The sequence below is a fragment of the Physella acuta genome, unplaced genomic scaffold (genome assembly GCF_028476545.2).
Source record: "Physella acuta isolate Inbredline_101_S28 unplaced genomic scaffold, ASM2847654v3 ptg000497l, whole genome shotgun sequence".
Lineage (NCBI taxonomy): Eukaryota > Metazoa > Mollusca > Gastropoda > Physidae > Physella > Physella acuta.
This window is the reverse complement of record NW_026732016.1, coordinates 262120-284587: the sequence shown is the minus strand read 5'-3', so window position 1 is coordinate 284587 and position 22468 is coordinate 262120. Positions and strand designations below refer to the sequence as shown.

General features: G+C 40.1%; 1 protein-coding gene across 2 annotated transcripts; it reads right to left on the bottom strand.

Annotated features, from left to right (window-relative positions):
* Positions 1-847: 847 nt before the first annotated feature.
* Positions 848-22371, bottom strand: LOC131944554 (nuclear pore complex protein Nup98-Nup96). Of its 2 annotated transcripts, XM_059305238.1 has the most exons (38): positions 22165-22371; positions 20309-20391; positions 19924-19947; positions 19528-19695; positions 19193-19327; positions 18689-18948; positions 18347-18503; positions 17859-18004; positions 16895-17014; positions 16266-16419; positions 15877-16068; positions 15607-15682; positions 15355-15451; positions 15113-15265; positions 14760-14959; positions 14499-14597; positions 13793-13925; positions 13386-13593; positions 12547-12686; positions 12227-12340; positions 11873-11974; positions 11661-11738; positions 10438-10558; positions 10196-10303; positions 9271-9474; positions 8715-9008; positions 8083-8222; positions 7424-7568; positions 7157-7252; positions 6947-7056; positions 5660-5842; positions 5306-5442; positions 4801-5067; positions 4213-4492; positions 3733-3856; positions 3250-3389; positions 2100-2278; positions 848-1241 (listed from the first exon to the last, which is right to left on the bottom strand). In XM_059305238.1, the coding sequence occupies exons 2-38, from the start codon at positions 20355-20357 to the stop codon at positions 1139-1141; spliced, it is 5436 nt and encodes a 1811-aa protein (XP_059161221.1). In that variant the 5' UTR covers positions 20358-20391; positions 22165-22371; the 3' UTR covers positions 848-1138. The 2 variants fall into 2 exon arrangements, with proteins under 2 accessions (XP_059161221.1, XP_059161222.1); XM_059305239.1 differs by lacking the exon at positions 19924-19947.
* Between the last annotated feature and the right edge of the window lie 97 nt (positions 22372-22468).

Genomic DNA, 22468 nt, shown 5'->3' with positions numbered 1-22468 from the left:
ATATATATATATATATATATGTCTGTATGAATATACATATATACTACATATAGGCGTACATAACACACCGGCCCCAATCCACGGAACAAACAGTCACACACACGAAGAGTAATGGTGTGAAATCACCTTTGACCCGAGTGTGAGGTTATGACAAAGGGAGAGAATTTAACAAAGGGTGACCACTCGTGTTGGAAAGTATAACACGTTAAATAAACAGATCAGCAAAATGTTGATACAGGACTGTAACAAGACACGTGACTGATTATCCAATGGGAAGCGGTGTTACAAGTCAAAACCTTTGTCCCACCATTCAAAGAATGTCTGACTTAACTGATGTGATCCCCACCTCACTACATCAGTTACAGTAACTAGTGAATCAACATGTTGGCCAAGTCCAGGCCTGGTACGGTCAAGCCAGCAGACGACAAATCCCAACATTCAGCAAACAAGCCACAGGCACTTCCTTGTGACATTAATCCTTGTGTAGGGGAGATAAAATAAATTAGTCCAAGTGATGCACAAGAAATATTTCAGTGAGTTTTCTCCCTTACACTAGAAAAAAATCTATTGTTATTCAGGATAATCATTCGATCAAATAATCTTAAAAAATTATTTATACCAGTACACACGCTAAAACAGAGGGGCCTAATTATTATTTTCAGGTTGCTGTCTGCAGAAATCTATCTTACAGTTTTTAGTCTGCCTGTAGAGTATGATCATCCAACCAAATTTTGATTATGATTCATGATTGTCACACAAAATGTGACTCCACAACCAAGTTTCAGTTGATAAAGCAAGCTAATGAATTATTCCATCAAAAAAACTAACACGTTATAAACCAAACCCGGTGATAATGAATTAACACTTTAATTATTTTTGTACATAAACCTGCATTAACATTAGACATAAAAATCTTATTAAAAAACATAAAAAGGGCATTGAATATCAACCACACAACAACACTGCCAATCTTGAAAAACCTAACAAATGTACACCTGTAAATACATATATCCTCATCCTTCACATGATTCACACATCAACACAATATGGTCAAAAATAAATCATAAAAGTAAAAGCATGAATGCGATTGAAATGAGATTGTAACGGCCACTGATTTTAATGTTTTTATTTCTTGTCATCAACCCAATGTTTCTAGTAGGTGTGCTCTTGTTAAAGCTTGCAGTTCTTGGAGTGTGTAATCTTCAGGCATAGGTAACTCAGAAATAAATTGGCTTAGTAATCTACAAGAAAAAAAATATTAAAAATCTATATGGGAATGTTAACCTAAGGGTTGTACATAACTAGAATTGGGGGTACAGTCAGACACCTCAACACACCTGGTACAGTCACACACCTCAACACACTTGGTACAGTCACACACCTCAACACACCTGGTAGTCACACACCTCAACACACCTGGTACAGTCAGACACCTCAACACACCTGGTACAGTCAGACACCTCAACACACCTGGTAGTCACACACCTCAACACACTTGGTACAGTCACACACCTCAACACACCTGGTACAGTCACACACCTCAACACACCTGGTACAGTCAGACACCTCAACACACCTGGTAGTCACACACCTCAACACACTTGGTACAGTCACACACCTCAACACACCTGGTACAGTCACACACCTCAACACACCTGGTACAGTCAGACACCTCAACACACCTGGTACAGTCAGACACCTCAACACACCTGGTACAGTCAGACACCTGGTACAGTCAGACACCTCAACACACCTGGTACAGTCACACACCTCAACACACCTGGTACAGTCACACACCTCAACACACCTGGTACAGTCACACACCTCAACACACCTGGTACAGTCAGACACCTGGTACAGTCAGACACCTGGTACAGTCAGACACCTGGTACAGTCACACACCTCAACACACCTGGTACAGTCAGACACCTCAACACACCTGGTAGTCACACACCTCAACACACCTGGTACAGTCACACACCTCAACACACCTGGTACAGTAACACACCTCAACACACCTGGTACAGTCACACACCTCAACACACCTGGTACAGTCACACACCTGGTACAGTAACACACCTGGTATGTTCATCTCTTACCTGACAGGTGATTCTCCACGTAGAGCCAAATATGCCCTCAACAAATGGGCAGAAGTTTTTGCCATTTCTGCCTGACAGAGCCTGTCTTTTGAGTTGTGGCAGGTCAGCATTTTGACGCGAGTACACAAGGACATGACGTCAGGCTGTAGTTCCTCCAGGTCGTATGGAGTGGGCTGGGACTAGAACATGGACAATTCATTAGTGGGCTGGGACTAGAACAATTCATTAGTGGGCTGGGACTAGAACATGGACAATTCATTAGTGGGCTGGGACTAGAACAATTCATTAGTGGGCTGGGACTAGAACATGGACAATTCATTAGTGGGCTGGGACTAGAAATGAGTGGGTTGGGACTAGAACATGGACAATTCATTAGTGGGCTGGGACTAGAACAATTCATTAGTGGGCTGGGACTAGAACATGGACAATTCATTAGTGGGCTGGGACTAGAACAATTCATTAGTGGGCTGGGACTAGAACATGGACAATTCATTAGTGGGCTGGAACTAGAACAATGCATTAGTGGGCTGGGACTAGAACATGGACAATTCATTAGTGGGCTGGGACTAGAACAATGCATTAGTGGGCTGGGACTAGAACATGGACAATTCATTAGTGGGCTGGGACTAGAACATGGACAATTTATTAGTGGGCTGGGACTAGAAATGAGTGGGCTGGGACTAGAACATTGACAATTCATTAGTGGGCTGGGACTAGAACAATTCATTAGTGGGCTGGGACTAGAACATGGACAATTCATTAGTGGGCTGGGACTAGAACAATGCATTAGTGGGCTGGGACTAGAACATGGACAATTCATTAGTGGGCTGGGACTAGAACATGGACAAATAATAAGTGGGCTGGAACTAGAACAATGCATTAGTGGGCTGGGACTAGAACATGGACAATTCATTAGTGGGCTGGGACTAGAACAATTCATTAGTGGGCTGGGACTAGAAATGAGTGGGCTGGGACTAGAACATGGACAATTCATTAGTGGGCTGGGACTAGAACATGGACAATTCATTAGTGGGCTGGGACTAGAACAATTCATTAGTGGGCTGGGACTAGAACAATTCATGAGTGGGCTGGGACTAGAGGCACTAGCAAGTAATTAAGCTAGGGCTAGAGGCAATCATCAAATGTTTACCTGCTTGAGTTCTTCTATACGTTTGCGTAGCTTGATGAAGTCCAGGAAAACTTTTCCGTTGTTGGCCCAGTTCAGGATGCCACTACACCTGCCTGATGGAGCCATCACGTCCAGGAACAGCTTCAGGTGCTCATCATCGTCTGCTCAACAAACACAGGTCAAGGGTCAGGTGTCACAGGGTCAACAAAGTTTGTCTAAGGTTGCATACTTACAAGGTCAACAAATACAGGTCAAAGGTCAGGTCTCACAGGGTCAACAAAGTATTCTACAGTTGCATCCTTACAAGGGCAACAAACACAGGTCAAGGGTCAGGTCTCACAAGGGCAAGAAAGTTTGTCTAAGGTTGCATGCTTACAAGGTCAAGTCTCACAGGGTCAACAAAATATTAAAAAACAGGTGTCAAGTTCCGGTCAGCCAAATATGAACAAATCACCTTTGAAGTGACCCTAAACAAAGCGATGAGAAAGTCAAAAGATGACTGACCATTAATGATGGCATCAGCTGCTATATGTCTGATGACCACTGAGTGGCCTAGGTTGTAGTGACCAGCCAGTAGCCAATGCTGAGCCTCTGCCTCGTGGTTGCCTTCTTGTCTTGCTCGGATGGCCTGAGGTGATCAGAAATTTTAATCTTACAGGTCAAGGTGACTACCTGGTGCATCATGTTTAGTACATCCTCATTGTTTTTTCAAGGTGATGACAGTGACCTTAGCCTGATGCAGCCACTTGACCCCTCCCCTGGATGTGACCCCTCCCCTGGATGTGACCCCACCCCTGGATGTGACCCCACCCCTGGATGTGACCCCACCCCTGGGATGTGACCCCACCCCTGGATGTGACCCCACCCCTGGATGTGACCCCACCCCTGGATGTGACCCCACCCCTGGATGTGACCCCACCCCTGGATGTGACCCCACCCCTAGAGTGACCCCACCCCTGGATGTGACCCCTATAAACAACCTACCTTAGCCTGGTGCAGCCACTTGACTGGTATGTTGAGTTTCTCCACCAGAAAAGTTTCCTGGTTGGTCAGCACCTCCCCCACCTGCAGGTGGCGCTGGAGCAGGCTGAGCGTGGCGTTGTACCTGTGGAAGCTGTCCTTGATGTGGAGCAGGACAAAAGCTGCCCAGTGCCAGAGACCTTGAGCCTCCAGCTGTGAGGCGTAGTTGACGTGGATGCTGTCTGTGTGGTGGGTAGACAGGTGCTTGTACTGCAGGGCTTCAAGGATCTCTAGGAGATGCCAACTGGGGAGAGATAGACAGGACACATTAGGACAGGGACACACAGGACACATTAGGACAGGGACACATAGGACACATTAGGACAGGGACACACACAAGACATTAGGGGAGGGACACACAGGACATTAGGGAAGGGACACACACACTCATCATTATTAAAAATAAATATTTATCATCTTCTGAAAAAAAATTTTCTAACAGAAACTTTAAAAATAAATTCATTTTTTTACATGAGACACTAATTAGTGTAACCACTTACCTGAATCTGTAGTCTAGGTGTACATGTGAAACTAATTGGTGTAACGACATACCTGAGCCTGTAGTCTAGGTGTGAGACTGTTGAAGACGTAGGTGAGAGCAAATCTTCCAGCCCGTAAGTTCTGTCAGCGTACAGACACAGCAAATGGTAGGCAGTGTCAAAAATCTTCTCACTGCTGTCTAGACTGTCCTGGCTTTCCTCCTCCAGGTAGGGGGGTAGTGGTGCAGCGCAGTACGGCTGGCTGTGTTCGTCTCCTTGAAAGCCCTGCTGGTACTGGCGTAATGCCTGCTGTACTGATGAGTTGGGTGGGCACTTGAACCTGCTCACACAATCACAAACATGAGAAACATCTCCAACAACCTTTTTTGTATTCTAAACCAGACAAAATAATAAATGCTGCCATATGCTAATTAACTTTACAATCAAATCTCCTTTTTTTGTTACCACTTTTTAAACTAATTAAGAGTGTAGGCTTTCAAACATCCAACAATTAAGTTAACGCAGGTGATATCTATAACAAGATATTAGCCCCCATGTTCCAGTAAATAAAAACTGACCACAGATGTAATGCCAGAGATCTCTTCCAATCCAACTTTTCACACGTGTTGATTTCCTGGTCTTTAGAGTACCAAACCAGCTGGCCAGCCAACAAACAGTAGATCTTTTGGCGAACTTTGCTGATAAACTGGGAGGCCTGGTCAGTTCAATAAAATAAAATCTTCTTAAGTTCTAATGGATAATTAAAACTAAAACTTGCATAATATAGAACTAGAACTTGTATGACATAGAACTAGAACTTGTATGACATAGAACTAGAACTTGTATCACATAGAACTAGAACTTGTATCACATAGAACTAGAACTTGTATGACATAGAACTAGAACTTGTATCACATAGAACTTGTACAAACCTCCAACTCGGCCCATTTTTGAAGCTGCATCATGAGCATCTGTCTTGAGGCCGTGCTGCCAATGGCCTGGGCCAACAGTAAGGCCAGGCGGTGGTCCCTGTTTCTTTGGGCCAGGAAACAGGCCTCAGATATTTCCCTCACAGTCAGCTTAGAAAATATTGCCTGTAAACAATCCTCAGCTCCCTAGAAGAGAGAAAATATTGCCTGTAAACAATCCTCAGCTCCCTAGAAGAGAGAAAATATTGCCTGTAAACAATCTTCAGCTCCATAGAAGAGAGAAAATATTGCCTGTAAACAATCTTCAGCTCCCTAGAAGAGAGAAAATATTGCCTGTAAACAATCTTCAGCTCCCTAGAGGAGAGAAAATATTGCCTGTAAACAATCTTCAGCTCCCTAGAGGAGAGAAAATATTGCCTGTAAACAATCCTCAGCTCCCTAGTAGAGAGAAAATATTGCCTGTAAACAATCCTCAGCTCCCTAGAAGAGAGACTAATTTTCAAGCTCAAACTGGTCTAAGCCATTGCCACCTCCCACTAATTACTCTCGTTTGAGATCATTATACATATTACAGGTGATAATAAAACCATTTTAATGATGCCTGAAATAAGCTGCCTGAGTAATAGTGCGATCATGTTTTGTATCTTAACTAGTGGCAGAACTAGGAATGCCCACATTTTAAAATATATTTATATTAGTAGACTTACTAAATTTGAAATTAAACCATTTATTAATTTATAACCTATTTCATTGTAAAGTATATCCATCGTGAGACAACAAACAACACTGAAATAGTCTCAAACTCACTTTGGGCCTAAAGCGATTGGGTTTAAAAATGTTTTTAATCTCACTTTATGCCAGCAGAAAGTTATAAATAGTGTAACTTCTTATCTGGCAAATCAGTCAAAAGAATATAAACTTGAAATGTGTAATGGTTTCTTGTGTTTGTTTTATTCTTTTCTTTTTTGTATTTATAATATTTATTTTGAATAAATTCCTTTTAATATTTATGTCATTCTTCAGTGTGCCTAATTTAAATAATAATTAAGAGAAGTAATTTGTTTTCAATTTGCTTAGGAACAAATTATTTACCTGGCTTTATATTATTTATAATAGACTATTTAAAGCAATATTATTTTTTTGTTCGGATTATTATTATTACCTTATTATTTCATACAGTTGGGACTATTCCTAGCATTACTATACTGGGTTAAGTTGAAAGGTAGGATTAGATTTAAGGTTAATTTGTAATTAAAAAGGACAGCAGTAGTGAGCTCTAGTGCTACTTACAATGGCATGTGTTTCCATCTCCGTGGCCACTTTACTGGCCCCAGTCTCAGACAGCCACTGGGATAAAGCTTCCCTCCGCAGCTGGCGTTCACGATAAATGTCTTCTTTCTCTGGAAAAGTCAAATTTTGTCGTCTTATTTTATGTTCTTCATCTAGGAAAGTTATTAAAATGAACTTATTCTGTGTGAAACAGCATGAATAAAAAGTCACCTAAATCTTGAGCATCCGGCAGCTCTCCCCAAAGGGCGACACACAGGCTCAACACCATCTGGATGTGTTGTTGAACTTTGGCATCTGGGTGGGCACCTGGTCAAATACAAGGGCATTTCAGACAAATACAAAGGCATTTCAGACAAACTTAAGGGCATTTCAGAAACTGTTAGGTCATTGATAAACTATAACAACAGTTACCAATACCAGTACCAAGAATATGTGCCATATTTTTAAATACTATGGTGACATTAACCAAAAACTTACTCATGTCAGACAGGCCAGCTGTGACAAAATCTGCCAGTTTGTGTAATGCTGTGACCCCAGGTTGTGGAACAAAGATTGGACACTCGTCCTCTGTGTCTGTTAGAGAATGTTCTAGTTGAATCTTCAGCAGCTCCTCCTGCTGTACCTGTAGGCCAGAGACACAACGGTCAAATACATGGGGAAACAGACCAATGGTAAAATACATAAGGCCGCAAACTGACCAGTGGTCAAATACATGGGGCAGCATACTGACCAGCGGACAAATACATGGGGAAACAAACTGACCAGTGGTCAAATACATGGGGCCACAAACTGACCAGTGGTCAAATACATGGGGCAGCATACTGACCAGTGGTCAAATACATGGGGAAACAAATTGACCAGTGGTCAAATACATGGGGCCACAAACTGACCAGTGGTCAAATACATGGGGCAGCATACTGACCAGTGGTCAAATACATGGGGAAACAAACTGACCAGTGGTCAAATACATGGGGCCACAAACTGACCAGTGGTCAAATACATGGGGCAGCATACTGACCAGTGGTCAAATACATGGGGCTGCAAAGTTAAAAGCTGACCAGTAGTTTAAAGTATAATGTTACTGTCACAAACTGACCAGTGGTTAAATACATGGGACAGGAAAGTTAAAAACTGACCAGTGTTTTAGCATCCCTCTCATCCAGATAATCCACGACCTTGATCTTTTCTATGTGCGCTGTCCAGCTTTTAAGCTGGGAGTGTGTTTTGGCACGACCGTGAGCGTAGGGCAAGAGAGAAGGTTCCATGGATTCTTCATCTGAAACAAATTATTTGTATAGGCATGATTACAGACTGCACTGATAGAGCTCATTCCATTGTTTGTTCTCCATGTGTGCTGGTTTAATAAAAATGGTTTAAAAAAAAATATAAAAAAATCTATTCAGTTCAAACTACCAATCTCTGAATTTAGACCCACCTAAAAAGATTACCCTAAAATATAATTAACCTGCAGTTTTATTACAATAAATTCATTAGGAAAACTTTTTTCCCACTAGGTCTAAATGTTATTTGTCCTTCTCTTTCCTCACAAGGACAACTTGGCCAGTTACAGACTGTACAGCCCTGGTTGACCTAACATGTCAGACTTGTTAAGGTGGTCAGTAACAATATACACAGGTGCAGGTAAAAGCTGACACCAATGTTTTTTTAAAGAGGGTAAAACTATCTGTGTCTACCTGTAGCAGCCATCAAGGTAAAACTATCTGTGTCTACCTGTAGCAGCCATCAAGGTAAAACTATCTGTGTCTACCTGTAGCAGCCATCAAGCTCCCAGCATGGACAATGGTTAAAGATGGCCCCCAGCCCACTCTGAATGACCTCCCCTTGAAGCAGGCAGCATCCACCAGAGGCTGCTGGTTCCTGTAGAGCAGAGAGTCCTTGACGTGCAGGATGTTGTGGCGCACCAGGGTGCCCACAATACGGGGCGGGGCGTCCTGTGGCTGTAGTCCACTGGGGATCAGCTTGTGCTCCATGATGGGGGGGTACAGGAATGTTTGGGGCTTTGGGCGGAGTAATTCTTTACCAGTACCCATCTCAAATTGACCTAATTAAAAATAAGATTACCTTATTAAAAGTTTTAAATTAGGATTCTTACACATTACTGAAAACAGGTCAGAGTTAGCTCCATAAAAAATTTAATAACTATATTTTCATGAAAGACATTGACTAAAACAGTAAAAATTTCAATTTTTTTTTCCTAAAAAATCAAAACAAAGACAAATAAATAAGGAATTAAAACTTGTGAATACTAATGGTTTAAACAAATTTGGATCTTTGTTAAGATTAACCATAAGCTGTCAGTTTACCTGGCTTTCCAAAGGAGACAGGCTCATAACCCTCTTTCTCTTTGTCGGAGAAGGCTGGAGACTGGGGCAGAGACAACGTGGCAGGGTGCTTGAAGGACCCAAACAAGCCAGGCTTGTCGCCAGATTTTTTCCAGGGTGATCTCAACTCCATCAGTTCATCATCGTAGTCTCGCTTTAACTGCTGCTCTCTCTTCCTGGGTGGGTCTAGAGGAAATGTTGGCTTTTAGTGGACTCAACTTTTAACAGCTTGGTAACAGAAATAAACTAATGGAAACTGATACTTGGTAATTAATGACGTCAGATAAGTATTTGTTAGACAATAAAAATTGCTAACAATAATTTTAGACATAACTGATCCAAAATATGACAAATAGAAAAATTTAAAAAAAAAAGTTATATAAATAAATGTTTGAACAAAAAAAAGTCTTTGAAACAGCAAACTTTAAAGATAAATATAGAACAACAGATTCATGACTTGGATTTTTAGCAAGTAAAAACTTGAACAAACCAAATCTAACAACTTAAGAATGAATTCAAACTAAACCCAAACAGAAAAATAAATTGTATGTAACACTAGTGGTTCTTGGTAGAATTTTATTCAGGCGCTCTCCGCTTCAACAGCATGTTTCCAGAGTTTAGTTTAAAAAAAAATTAACATTCATCAGAGTTCCTCTTCACAACAACTCTTACTAGAGGTTATTTTGTTTTGGTAATAAAAACCACAAAAATTAGAAAATACACACACCTAATGGCATATTTAAAACCTTTGGTAAAAAACTGAAGACAGAAATCAGTATCAGGATAAACATTGGTCAAATATTACAAGACTGAAGTGAGCAAAGGGAAGCAATGTGACATGAGCATTATGTCCCCTAGATTGTGATCCAAGAGCCCCTGCAGCAGTGGTGCAGAACAAACAAACTACCTGGAAAATCTGACAGCTCATCACAAAAGAAGGAGGCCTTCATGCTCTGGATGTTTTTCACACTGATTCCCATGCTTGATGCCAGATACTTTGAGTCCAAGCCTGTATCTAAGAAAAGATTTTTTAAAGTTAGTACTGCAATACAATGTTTCAACAGATAATAAACTTACATGCTACTATTTAAACATAATATTTAACAAAGCAATGGACTGATTAAACGACTTATGATTTCTAGGATTCACCTTCCATGTCCTCAAAGTTTTTGGAGAACTTCTTGAGTCCATCTTCTTGGCTGTCCTGCATGTCATAGCTGGTGTCATCATCACACAGGTCATCTGGCAACATGTCCTGGTCATCTAGCAACTACAAACAGACAAGAGGTCATCTAGTAACTACAAACAGACAAGAGGTCATCTAGTATCTGCAGACAAGAGGTCATCTAGTATCTGCAGACAAGAGGTCATCTAGTATCTACAGACAAGAGGTCATCTAGTATCTGCAGACAAGAGGTCATCTAGTATCTACAGACAAGAGGTTATCTAGTATCTACAGACAAGAGGTTATCTAGTATCTACAGACAAGAGGTCATCTAGTATCTACAGACAAGAGGTCATCTAGTAACTACAAACAGACAAGAGGTCATCTAGTATCTACAGACAAGAGGTCATCTAGTAGCTACATGCAGACAAGAGGTCATCTAGTAACTACAAACAGACAAGAGGTCATCTAGTATCTACAGACAAGAGGTCATCTAGTAGCTACATGCAGACAAGAGGTCATCTAGTAACTACAAACAGACAAGAGGTCATCTAGCAACTAGAAACAGACAAGAGGTCATCTAGTATCTGCAGACAAGAGGTCATCTAGTATCTACAGACAAGAGGTTATCTAGTATCTACAGACAAGAGGTTATCTAGTATCTACAGACAAGAGGTCATCTAGTAACTACAGACAAGAGGTCATCTAGTAACTACAGACAAGAGGTCATGTAGTAGCTACATGCAGACAAGAGGTCATGTAGTAGCTACATGCAGACAAGAGGTCATCTAGTAACTACAGACAAGAGGTCATCTAGTAACTACAGACAAGAGGTCATGTAGTAGCTACATGCAGACAAGAGGTCATGTAGTAGCTACATGCAGACAAGAGGTCATCTAGTAACTACAGACAAGAGGTCATGTAGTAGCTACATGCAGACAAGAGGTCATCTAGTAACTACAGACAAGAGGTTATCTAGTAGCTACACGCAGACAAGAAGTCATTTAGCAACTAGAAACAGACAAGAAGTCATTTAGCAGCTACAACCAGACAAGAGGTCATCATGTTTTTCTCATCTAACAACCAGATACAGACATTGTTGCTGTATACAAGTCTAGTCCTACACATTTCAAGTCTGGATCTCAGAAAAAGGACACATCTGGCCTATAGATATGAGATCTAGCTAATTATTTAATGAATGTCTCACCTGAGTGTCACCTTTAACACCTGAAAGTTTCAGTTTCTTGGCCTCTTCTTGTTTTTCTACCTGCTGCACTTTCAGTTTCTGTAAAAACAATTGTGAGTTAGATCTAACATTCAAATACAATTAACTCTGTCCTTAGCCAAATAATTTCTTATTTTCTACTTGATGGTGGGTTGTCAAAAATGAGAGAGAGTGTTCCCCATCTGTGTCTGTACCTGCACTAAGAGAAGATCTTTAGCTTGTTGTCCTAGCAACTGTTGGTCAATGAGATCATCATCTGAATCATCCAGTAAACCATACTTGGAAAAGTGATTCACCTGCAAGAAACATGGACGTGGATGTATACATTTATTTGTACATTTCTACTCACTCAAAGGCTAGCTGTACACACATAAACATGGATGTACTAGTTTGAGCATAAAGCATTAACTTGAAAACTACCTTAAAATTGTGCTGCTAAAAGCCAAAATTAACTTAAAATTTCAAACTGTTGTATAAATTTATTCTAACAATAAAGCCCAAGGATAAAGTTGAGAAAGTTCCAGTAGAACTGTGCTGTGTAAACAAACCTGAAACACCCAGGAGCCTGTCTCAGGCCTGTAGTCAATAAATTTGGCACCAATTTTGGCAGTGACAGCTTCCAGCTTGGAGACATAATCCAGCTCTTTTAGTCGCTTTGGGCTCTGGAAAAAAAGGACTATTACTTACAAACAGCTGACATTAATGGGAGTGGGGCTAGTTTTATTAACTGACCTTTATGGGAGTGGGGCTAGTTTTATTAACTGACCTTTATGGGAGTGGGGCTAGTTTTATCAACTGACCTTAATGGGAGTGCGGCTAGGTTTATCAACTGACCTTAATGGGAGTGCGGCTAGTTTTATCAACTGACCTTAATGGGAGTGCGGCTAGTTTTATCAGCTGGCCAGACACAGTCCAGCGTGATCTCAGCCTTTCTGTTCAGACCTTCACCCAGCGGAGGCTTCTTGTCATCATCAGGGTAGACAACTATCTCCTTCCTTCTGAAGTGGACTGGAAAACAATTGTATGACAAAGTTGGTTGCTAGGGGAAACAATTGTATGACAAAGTTGGTTGCTAGGGGAAACAATTGTATCCCATAGTCAGTTGCTAGGGGAAACAATTGTATGACATAGTTGGTTGCTAGGGGAAACAATTGTATGACAAAGTTGGTTGCTAGGGGAAACAATTGTATCCCATAGTCAGTTGCTATGGGAAACAATTTTATGACATAGTTGGTTGCTAGGGGAAACAATGTAACTTTTGCAGCATGTGGTTGCCGTACAGGTGTAGGTTATAAGATGTGGAATGTTGTATAGTGAGGCAAGCAGTTGTATGAAATATTTGTTTACCTATCTTGAGGCTAGCAGTTAGATGAATAAATTTGTTTACCTTTCTTGAGGCTAGCAGTTAGATGAATAAATTTGTTTACCTTTCTTGAGGCTAGCAGCTAGATGAATAAATTTGTTTACCTATCTTGAGGCTAGCAGTTAGATGAATAAATTTGTTTACCTATCTTGAGGCTAGCAGTTAGATGAATAAATTTGTTTACCTTTCTTGAGGCTAGCAGTTAGATGAATAAATTTGTTTACCTATCTTGAGGCTAGCAGTTAGATGAATAAATTTGTTTACCTATCTTGAGGCTAGCAGTTAGATGAATAAATTTGTTTACCTTTCTTGAGGTTAGCAGTTAGATGAATAAATTTGTTTACCTATCTCATCCAAGTTGAGGCCAGCAACGTTGGTCACCCCAGGGAAGTAGACGTTGCCGTACCCTTCCCTGCCAATGCTGAAATCTGGCACAAAACAATCGCCATTGTCATCTATCATCTGGGTCATCTCGTCAAGGGTAGGGTTGGTGTAGTAGCCAGGCCGTGTCAGGCAGATCCCAGTGGGGTGGGGAGTGCTTCTGTCTACAGGCTGAAAGTGGACAACATTGCCTTCATAAGCTCCTTACCCACACATCTTACACATTTAATTTCAATGGCACTAATTTCAATGCCACTGGCCCTAATTTCAATGCCACTGGCCCAAATTTCAATGCCACTGGCCCTAATTTCAATGCCACTGGCCCTAATTTCAATGCCACTGATGCAAGTTAAAATGGTGCCCTACTGACCAGACAACTGCTGTCCAGATCTGAGTTGTCAAGAAAGGAAGTTGTGTCTGCTGCACTCAGCCTGTTCTCTATGGGGTTAATGGAGCTGCTCCTTGGGTTGAGGACTGCCATTGTGTCCTCAAAACTGCCATTTCTGTCAAGGTAAAGAGTTATCAAAACATCTGACAAATCAAATAAAAAATATATGCTGTAAAAGATCTAACAAATCAAATAAAAAAATATATGCTGTAAAAGATCTAACAAATCAAATAAAAAATATATGCTGCAAAAGATTTAACAAAGAAAATTGAAAAATATATGCTGTAAAAGATCTAACAAATCAAATAAAAAATATATGCTGTAAAAGATCTAACAAATCAAATAAAAAATATATGCTGTAAAAGATCTAACAAATCAAATAAAAAAATATATGCTGTAAAAGATCTAACAAATCAAATAAAAAAATATATGCTGTAAAAGATCTAACAAATCAAATAAAAAAATATATGCTGTAAAAGATCTAACAAATCAAATAAAAAATATATGCTGTAAAAGATCTAACAAATCAAATAAAAAATATATGCTGTAAAAGATCTAACAAATCAAATAAAAAATTATATGCTGTAAAAGATCTAACAAATCAAATAAAAAATATATGCTGTAAAAGATTTAACAAACTGAATAAACAAAAAATATGCCGTAAAAGATCTAATAGAAAAAAACTTACGGTCTGTCCATCCTATTTTTTGGAGTTGTATTCTGTCCAAGAATGATCCCCTCGGCTTCATTATCTAACGTGTTATCATGGTTGGAGTTGCTCAGTGGCCTGGAAAAGTTATCAACAAGAACTTACATTTACTAAACATTTTTAAAAAAATTATCAGTGACCCCTTTCTGACTATAATGTAAGGGTTCATACTTCTTTTTAGAAATAGGATGCCACAGTAATATCTACAGTAAGCCAGGATTAGACCAGAGTGTGGATTACCTTGTGATTAGGCCTGTTGATGTCTCCTTGCTGCTGTGCATCAGCTGCTGACTAAAGTCCCCATCACTGTAGACAGAGTTTGAGGCTGAGGCTGACTTGTTTCCTTTCTTTAAGACCAGCTTCTTCACACTCTTCCTGGGCACAAAAGTGTCCTCACCAAAGCTGAAGTCTTCGTCCTCCAATCCTTCAAACAGCTGCGCCTGGAAACAAACAGTTTCTTATTTCATTTCAAGTAGGACTACAGAAATTAAAAAAAACAACAGAACAATACAAGTCTATAAACAGAAAACCTTATAAACTGGGGTAATAATAATCCAAAACAGCATGACTAATTAGCTTGTAATGAAGCTTACCTTCCCACCAGCTATGAGATTGTGTAAAGATTTTGGTTTAATCTTGGTTGCTGGCCTTGGGCTGACTTTGTACTGGTTGATGGAGGATAAAGCAGCTTTCTGTGCATTAGGGTTTGTGGGCTTCAGAGCATCATCTCTGCGCTCTTTGCTTTGCTGGAATAAATCAAGGGAAAACAGTTGAAGGGCGTCCACACATTGGGCCACTGTTGGACACACAAGGTGAGGAGAATTCCAAGGCCTACCTGTTTAAGGTTCCAGAACAACGGGTTGTCTCCATAAGGTGAGGATGCCAGCGCAAGAAGGTGCTGAGTGTTTTGGGCCTGGGATGTAGCGGACACCCTGAAACAACAAGTCAGCCATCTTGAATGAAAGAGTCAGACATCTTAAAATGCTCATCATGACACTCAAACTGAAGTTTCAATGCACACAGCAACCAAGTTTACTTCCACAATCAAGGGAACTGAATGCTGTCACTACAGTAAGTTTATACTCACGAGGTGCCTAAAGGTGCTGTTCCACTCAAGTTAAATGTCCCTGCACCCAGCCCTGTAGTCAGAGGGCTTCCAAAAGCTGGTTCAAAGGGATTTAATAATATTAACAACAGAACAAAATAGAGAAATAAAAAGAAATGAATGTTCCAGTTTTTACTAGGACTTTGGTGGCAGAGCCAAAGTTGAGCCCCCAATCCTCCCTGCCCAAATGCAGGCTTAGCTGAGCCAAAGTTGACCCCCACCCTTATGAAGGCATAGCTGGCCAGGTCTTACCTGGTGTTCCCGTGGTGGTTGAGCCAAAGTTGAACCCCCCAAATGCAGGCTTAGCTGCAGCAGTTCCAAATGTGCTGATGCCTGTACTGGGGGTGGTACCAAACCCAAAGCTGGTGCCAGTGGAGCCTAGCCCGGTGGTGGTGGTGCCGAACCCCCCAGGTTTCATGTTGAAGAGGCCGGTGCCTGTGGAAGCTAACAAGTGGTACATCTTTTATTACATCAGCTAACCACTGCTACCAGTTTTTTTATCTAACTAAACTTTTTTATTAGCATAGTTGAAAAAATTAGTAGATAATAGATTTAAAAAAAAAATGCATTAAAAATGTGTATATTTTTAAAATACAAAACGTAAAGAGAAACATTAAAGTAAGATGTCTAACTGAACTTACTACCAAAGGCTGTAGAGCTTGTGTTAGTACCAAACCCAAAGGAAGACGCAGTGGACGCAGGCTTAGCAAACAAACTAGTCCCAGTGCCAAACCCTATAGATGAGGTGGTCGCTGTCCCAAAGGCTGGTGGCTTGTTGGTTCCAAACAAGCCTCCCTGAAACAGACAAGATCATTAGACACTTGAAAACATACAGGTAAAAGGTAGCTCAACTTAGCAGGAACCAGTAGCTACACATAACAGGTAAAATAATAAACATTATGGATGTTTATCTTTTACAAAAAAAAATTCAGGAAAAGCCACACAAATTTTGTTTGCAGATGATCCATGGCATAATGATATTTAAGGTTGCTGTTGAAGGCTTTTACTTTTAATTACTACAGAAATGCAAGCAAATTTCATGTTTTTTGTTTTAAAATTACAATATGTTGGACAAACTTTAAATTTTCTGACACTATAGTTTAATCTCAAATTTTAGGTTTTCTGACAATTTAAATTGTCAGCTAAAAAAGATAACTCATGTGATTTTAATAACACAAGGTGGGCAATTTAAAGTGGACATTGTATCATCTGAGCAACCCCATAAATATGCCCCCCCCCCCCCACCGAAGTTCCATCTCCTACTACTCACACTTTGAGTGCTGGTGCCAAATCCTATAGAATTTGTGGATGTGCCAGCCGCAGGGGCCCCAAAGAAAGAACTTCCTGTTGAGAGAGAGGGCTGGGCTGTTCCTGTACCGCCAAACAAGGGCTGAGGACATGACATAAAACATCAACACCAATGTTTACAATAATCTAGTACAAATAAGGGCTGAGGACATGACATAAAACATCAACACCAATGTTTACAATAATCTAGTACAAATAAGGGCTGAGGACATGACATAAAACATCAACACCAATGTTTACAATAATCTAGTACAAATAAGGGCTGAGGACATGACATAAAACATCAACACCAATGTTTACAATAATCTAGTACAAATAAGGGCTGAGGACATGACATAAAACATCAACACCAATGTTTACAATCATCAATTGTCATCACACAAAAATAATTACATACAACGACTGTAAATTGATTAAATATAATGTATTCCCCAGGACAAAATAAAATTTCTGGCCACAATAAGGCAATGCACATAAAGTTATTTATATTTTATCAGATTATTAAATAATCAATGGAAACCTTCCTTAGCTGTGTAAACCTTCCTTAGCTGTGTAAACCTACCCTAGCAGTGTAAACCTACCCTAGCAGTGTAAACCTACCCTAGCAGTGTAAACCTACCCTAGCAGTGTAAACCTACCCTAGCAGTGTAAACCTACCCTAGCAGTGTAAATCTACCCTAGCAGTGTAAACCTACCCTAGCAGTGTAAACCTACCCCAGCAGTGTAAACCTACCCTAGCAGTGTAAACCTACCCTAGCAGTGTAAAACTACCCTAGCAGTGTAAACCTTCCTTAGCTGTGTAAACCTACCCTAGCAGTGTAAACCTACCCTAGCAGTGTAAACCTACCCTAGCAGTGTAAACCTACCCTAGCAGTGTAAACCTACCCTAGCAGTGTAGTAAACCTACCCTAGCAGTGTAAACCTACCCTAGCAGTGTTACCAAACAGGGAAGTAGCCTGCTGGGTACCAGTGGAGGTACCAAAACTGAAGCCGGATGACTGGGTGGTGGTCGCTGTACCAAACAAAGGTCTACTGAATGTTGATGGTGTTGCGCTGCTGGTCCCGCCAAACCCTGTAGAAAACACCACAGAGGTCATTAAGCACACATAAACACAACAGCAGGATAGCCTGCAGTCACCAATACTAGTGTTTACACCAGGGGTCTCCAAACTACGGCCCGCGGGCCGGATGCGGCCCGCGAGGTCCTCTCATCCGGCCCGTGGAGATCTTTTTGTCCACGGAAAAAAACGTTTGTTGGTGATGGCTGAGGAACTTTGCCCAGAAAAATCAAAGATATGCCTCGAAGAAACTGGCCCCCGAACTGAAATTTGATAGTTAATGCGGCCCTCGGACTGAAAAGTTTGGAGACCCCTGGTTTACACCAAGAGAGTAGAAACAGACTGTTGTCACCTACCTCCAAATCCTGTGGACGTGGACTGTAGGCCTGTACCAAAAACAAAACTGCCAGCGGAGGACTGGGCGGGTTGGGTTGAGCTGAACAACCCCCCTGTACTGGTTGAGCCTGCTTGCTTGGCTCTACGGTTGGCGCTGTAGTCTTCAAATCTCAGCTCCTGGAGAGTTTAAACTGGCATTAGTCACCTAAACAATATGTTCTATTGCAGGTGGCTTTTAAAAAACACTGAATCATTATAGTAGTATACAGGGTTCATGTGCAGTAAGAAAAATTAAGATTTTTAGACTCAATATTGAGTATACTAATAAAACAATATCTATTTATAAACATGAATGTAATGACCTCCAAACTTTTGTTCTCATACTCCTTCATGGCTGTGATACACTGGTGCCTGGTGCTGATGCTTGTGGTCACTCCACCTTTCATCATGGTGTCCTGGCCAGCAGGGGGGTTGAATGCTATGGTCGTACCCCCAACACCCCCTACTCCTCCTGTGCTACCAAAGGCACCTGTTGCAGGTGACTGACCAAACAGTGAGGGTGTGGTTCCTGTGTTACTAAACAAACTGCCTGTGGTTGCCTGGCCAGGTGTGCTGCCAAACCCTGAAAAAGTACCATGGGTTAGTTGTGCCAACATAACAGCCTGTCTTGTACCATAAAAAATGGGAGGAAACAAGCAAAGCTTACCAAAAGCAGCTGGTTTAGTTGTGCCAACATAACAGCCTGTCTTGTACCATAAAAATTGGGAGGAAACAAACAAAGCCTACCAAAAGCAGCTGGGTTAGTTGTGCCAACATAACAGCCTGTCTTGTACCATAAAAAATGGGAGGAAACAAACAAAGCCTACCAAAAGCAGCTGGTTTAGTCCCAAAGGCCGTTCCTGTGGCTGGTGTAGAGAAGAGGGAACTTGTGCCAGTGCCTGTGGGATTGGTGGAGCCAAACAAACTGCCTGTAGTGTTGGAACCAGTGGAGCTACCAAATGCTGAAATATTAAGATTGTTCTAGAACAATGACTGTTGTTACATGTATTCTACACACAGTGGCAACCATCTCTCATGTGACATATATTATCATAGAGCTTGCAAACAGCACCAAGTAGTACACTCTGTACTAGCAAGTAACTCAATACTGAGATTACAACCCAACTAATCAAGCAGAGCCGCCACACATGTCCACACTTACAGAATGCATTACTGCTTTGTGGTTGGCCAAAGCTAGAGGCTGGGGTGGTCCCAAACAGATTAGAGCCAGTTGTTCCTGTAGATCCACTTGCAGCACCACCAAACAGGCCCCCCATTCCAGGGGATTGTGTCCCAAAAGCTGAGGTCCCTCCTGCTCCAAAGGCTGTTGCTATTTTACGTAAAATCATTCATCAAAACAAATTACTTTTAAAACTACTAGATAGACTATGAAAAAAAAAACCCATGCATTAAATATATTAAAAATTACAAATACACTTATATGTAAGTGTTTAACAATATCAATATTATATATTAATTCATAAAAAATAATTAGAGAGGATAGAGAAAAAAGCAGATTTAGCAGGCAGTAAAAAGCTATTGACAGACAAAGACTCACACTGGCCAAAGCTTCCAAATGAGGCTGTGAGAAAACAAACAAGAAACATCAAGTGCAAATAAAACAAGAACAAAATAAAATGCCCTCTTTATTTATGTACTTTAATTAGCCTAATACTTTTTTCTTCAAGGGGCAATGTCTTGCCTTTTGAAATTCTGTCAATTTACATTTACAAACTTTCAAACCTTTCCTTTTAAATTATGAAATTATATAAATAATTCATTAAATAAAAATACTGCTAACCCACAAACATCTGAAAAACCCAGTGTTACATAAAAAGAGGGACATAAAATAAATTCATAAATTGCTGTCCAACCACTAAAGGAATAACAACCATAAGGTGAATGAAAATGAAAAGAGACGAAAGTTTAAAAAATGAACATACTTGTCCCGGTACCAAATCCGGTAAAGCTTGGTTTGTTGTTTCCAAACATACTGTAGGCTTCTTGTCGAGGTTTAATTAATCAACTGATGAAAGAAGAGAAAACAATTATTAAACAGAGATGCTAATGATTGTTTCATTATTAGAATTAAGTTTGAAGATTTCCCAATGAAGATAGTACTTGCATCATGCAAATTAAACATAACTATGTCTAAGCGCATTTTCAGCTTCAGACAATCCATAAAATTTTAATTAAAATAAACGAGCCGGCCCGCGGCATAACATACGCCGCTATTTAGTTGTTTCTAATTTTCAATAATTCATAATTTGTGAATTCAACAGTACCAACGCTGACACTGAAAATATTTCTTTAAAACACTATAAGTAGCTCGTTAAGGACCATAACCCCCCTCCCCTTCCTTCCCCCCCTCTCCCACCCCCCTACGTTTAAAATCGTTGGCTCTGCTTGTAAACATTTAGAGTGAACACAGCTCACTAAAACCATGTAGGGGTGGGGAGGTAGGGAGAGCGTTTGCAGCTTGTTTTCTAACGGCTCGAAGAAGAGAAATATATATAGAAGATTTGCCCTTTACTTTTGGCTGACAATATTTGTTAAAAATGATCAGAGGAAGCATATCTAAGATGGTGCCAGCTTCATTTTCATTAAGTGGTAGAGGGATAGATTGATTTTGAAGCTATCGTCAATTTAAGTAATTGGAACTACCCACTAATACTAAAGTCTGTTAATTAAGAATTGCTGAATGTACTTTGACCTCATTTCTATGTCTTGCAGAATTTACTTTTTATTTTATTTTTTTGTAAACATGTGCTTAATCTTACCCAAAAAGTGATAAAAATTTGAAAAAGTTGTAAAGTGAGATAAACAGCTTAATAAACATGTGTTTTCTTGAGGGGGTGTGACCCATGTGTGGCACATCGTAATTGGAACTTTTATATTTTATACTTTATATTTCTGTGTTTTATGACTATATTTGTTCACAATCAGCATGCTATGCTTTTAAAATTGATAAAGGGTAAGTAGGCCTATACCAAGTTACAAATCTGCAATTTTCAATTTAAATAATAAAAACGATCATCAACGAAGAAAGCGTAAACATTCTATTTTTTAGGTCATAAAACAGTCATAAATCTAGCCAAAGGATTAAATTTTTGCGCGGCACACATTTTCCCGTGCCTCATTTTCACCAAACAAGAATATAATAAAATGGCACTATTGAGGTGTGATCATTTACACCAGGGGTCTCCAAACTACGGCCCGCGTGACTTTCTCTCAACGGCCTCGTAAAAGACAAATAAAGAAATTAGGTCAAGCTGCCATTATTAAAATGTTAATTATTCGTCCCTTAAATACATTGGCAGTTTTGAATACAAATCTATCAGATTACGATACAATCCTTATTTTTAACTATGATGTACTTCATGAGAAAGAAATGATTCGATATTATATATGTCCGCCCAAAACATGGGTGCTTCAAAACAGCGAGAACGAGACTTCACGAATCGAACGGCCTACTAGGAGGAGTCCTACGTTTGAGGCCACTGCAACCACAATTGAAATTGCAGTGAGTCAGGCCTAAACAACTAGAATCTAGTCCTCTAAACCCCCCCCCCCCCCCTAAACTTAAATTTTTATGGAGGTCATATGCAAAGTAGATCTAGTTTTTTTATTAAAATTCTAGATATCTACAGCTGTAGCTAGATCTATCACATTTTATACTTAGTACTTAGGCTCCTTAATTTTAGATTATTTGATACTGAAAGTAGAGTTGTTAGTCAAAATCAATGTTAGAGTGAGTGGAGAACTCAGAATCATTCATTCATGAATTTCATAGTCATACCTTGCTTGAAAAACTTGTATTTTATAACTTGGAGGGTTTAAAAAAAATTTTAAACTATAATAGCTGCAGCCAGAATTGGAAATTTATATTAATTAAAGTCCTTAAAAAGGAACTAATCTATAAATACATGTAATTCTAGGCTGGATAAAAGCAATTTAATCCAGTCCTAAGAAGCGACAACATAAGCGCCATATTTATCTTTCAGAAAAGTATGGCGCATGTTGGTTAAAAAACTAGGCTATTGACAGAAAAGATTGTTGCGAAACAAGTAACATTGAAAAAGTCTGATGATGTTTATTTTTCG

What these genes read in the sequence shown, in the direction of transcription:
- LOC131944554 (XM_059305238.1), bottom strand. Translation starts at nt 20,357, where the DNA reads ATGTTTGGAAACAACAAACCAAGCTTTACCGGATTTGGTACCGGGACA. An exon ending in TGTTTGGTAACACTGCTAGG is followed by an intron (nt 17,015 to 17,858) that starts GTAGGTTTACAC and finishes TCATGTCCTCAG; the next exon opens with CCCTTGTTTGGCGGTACAGG. An exon ending in ACAGCACCTTTAGGCACCTC is followed by an intron (nt 15,452 to 15,606) that starts GTGAGTATAAAC and finishes TTGTTGTTTCAG; the next exon opens with GGTGTCCGCTACATCCCAGG.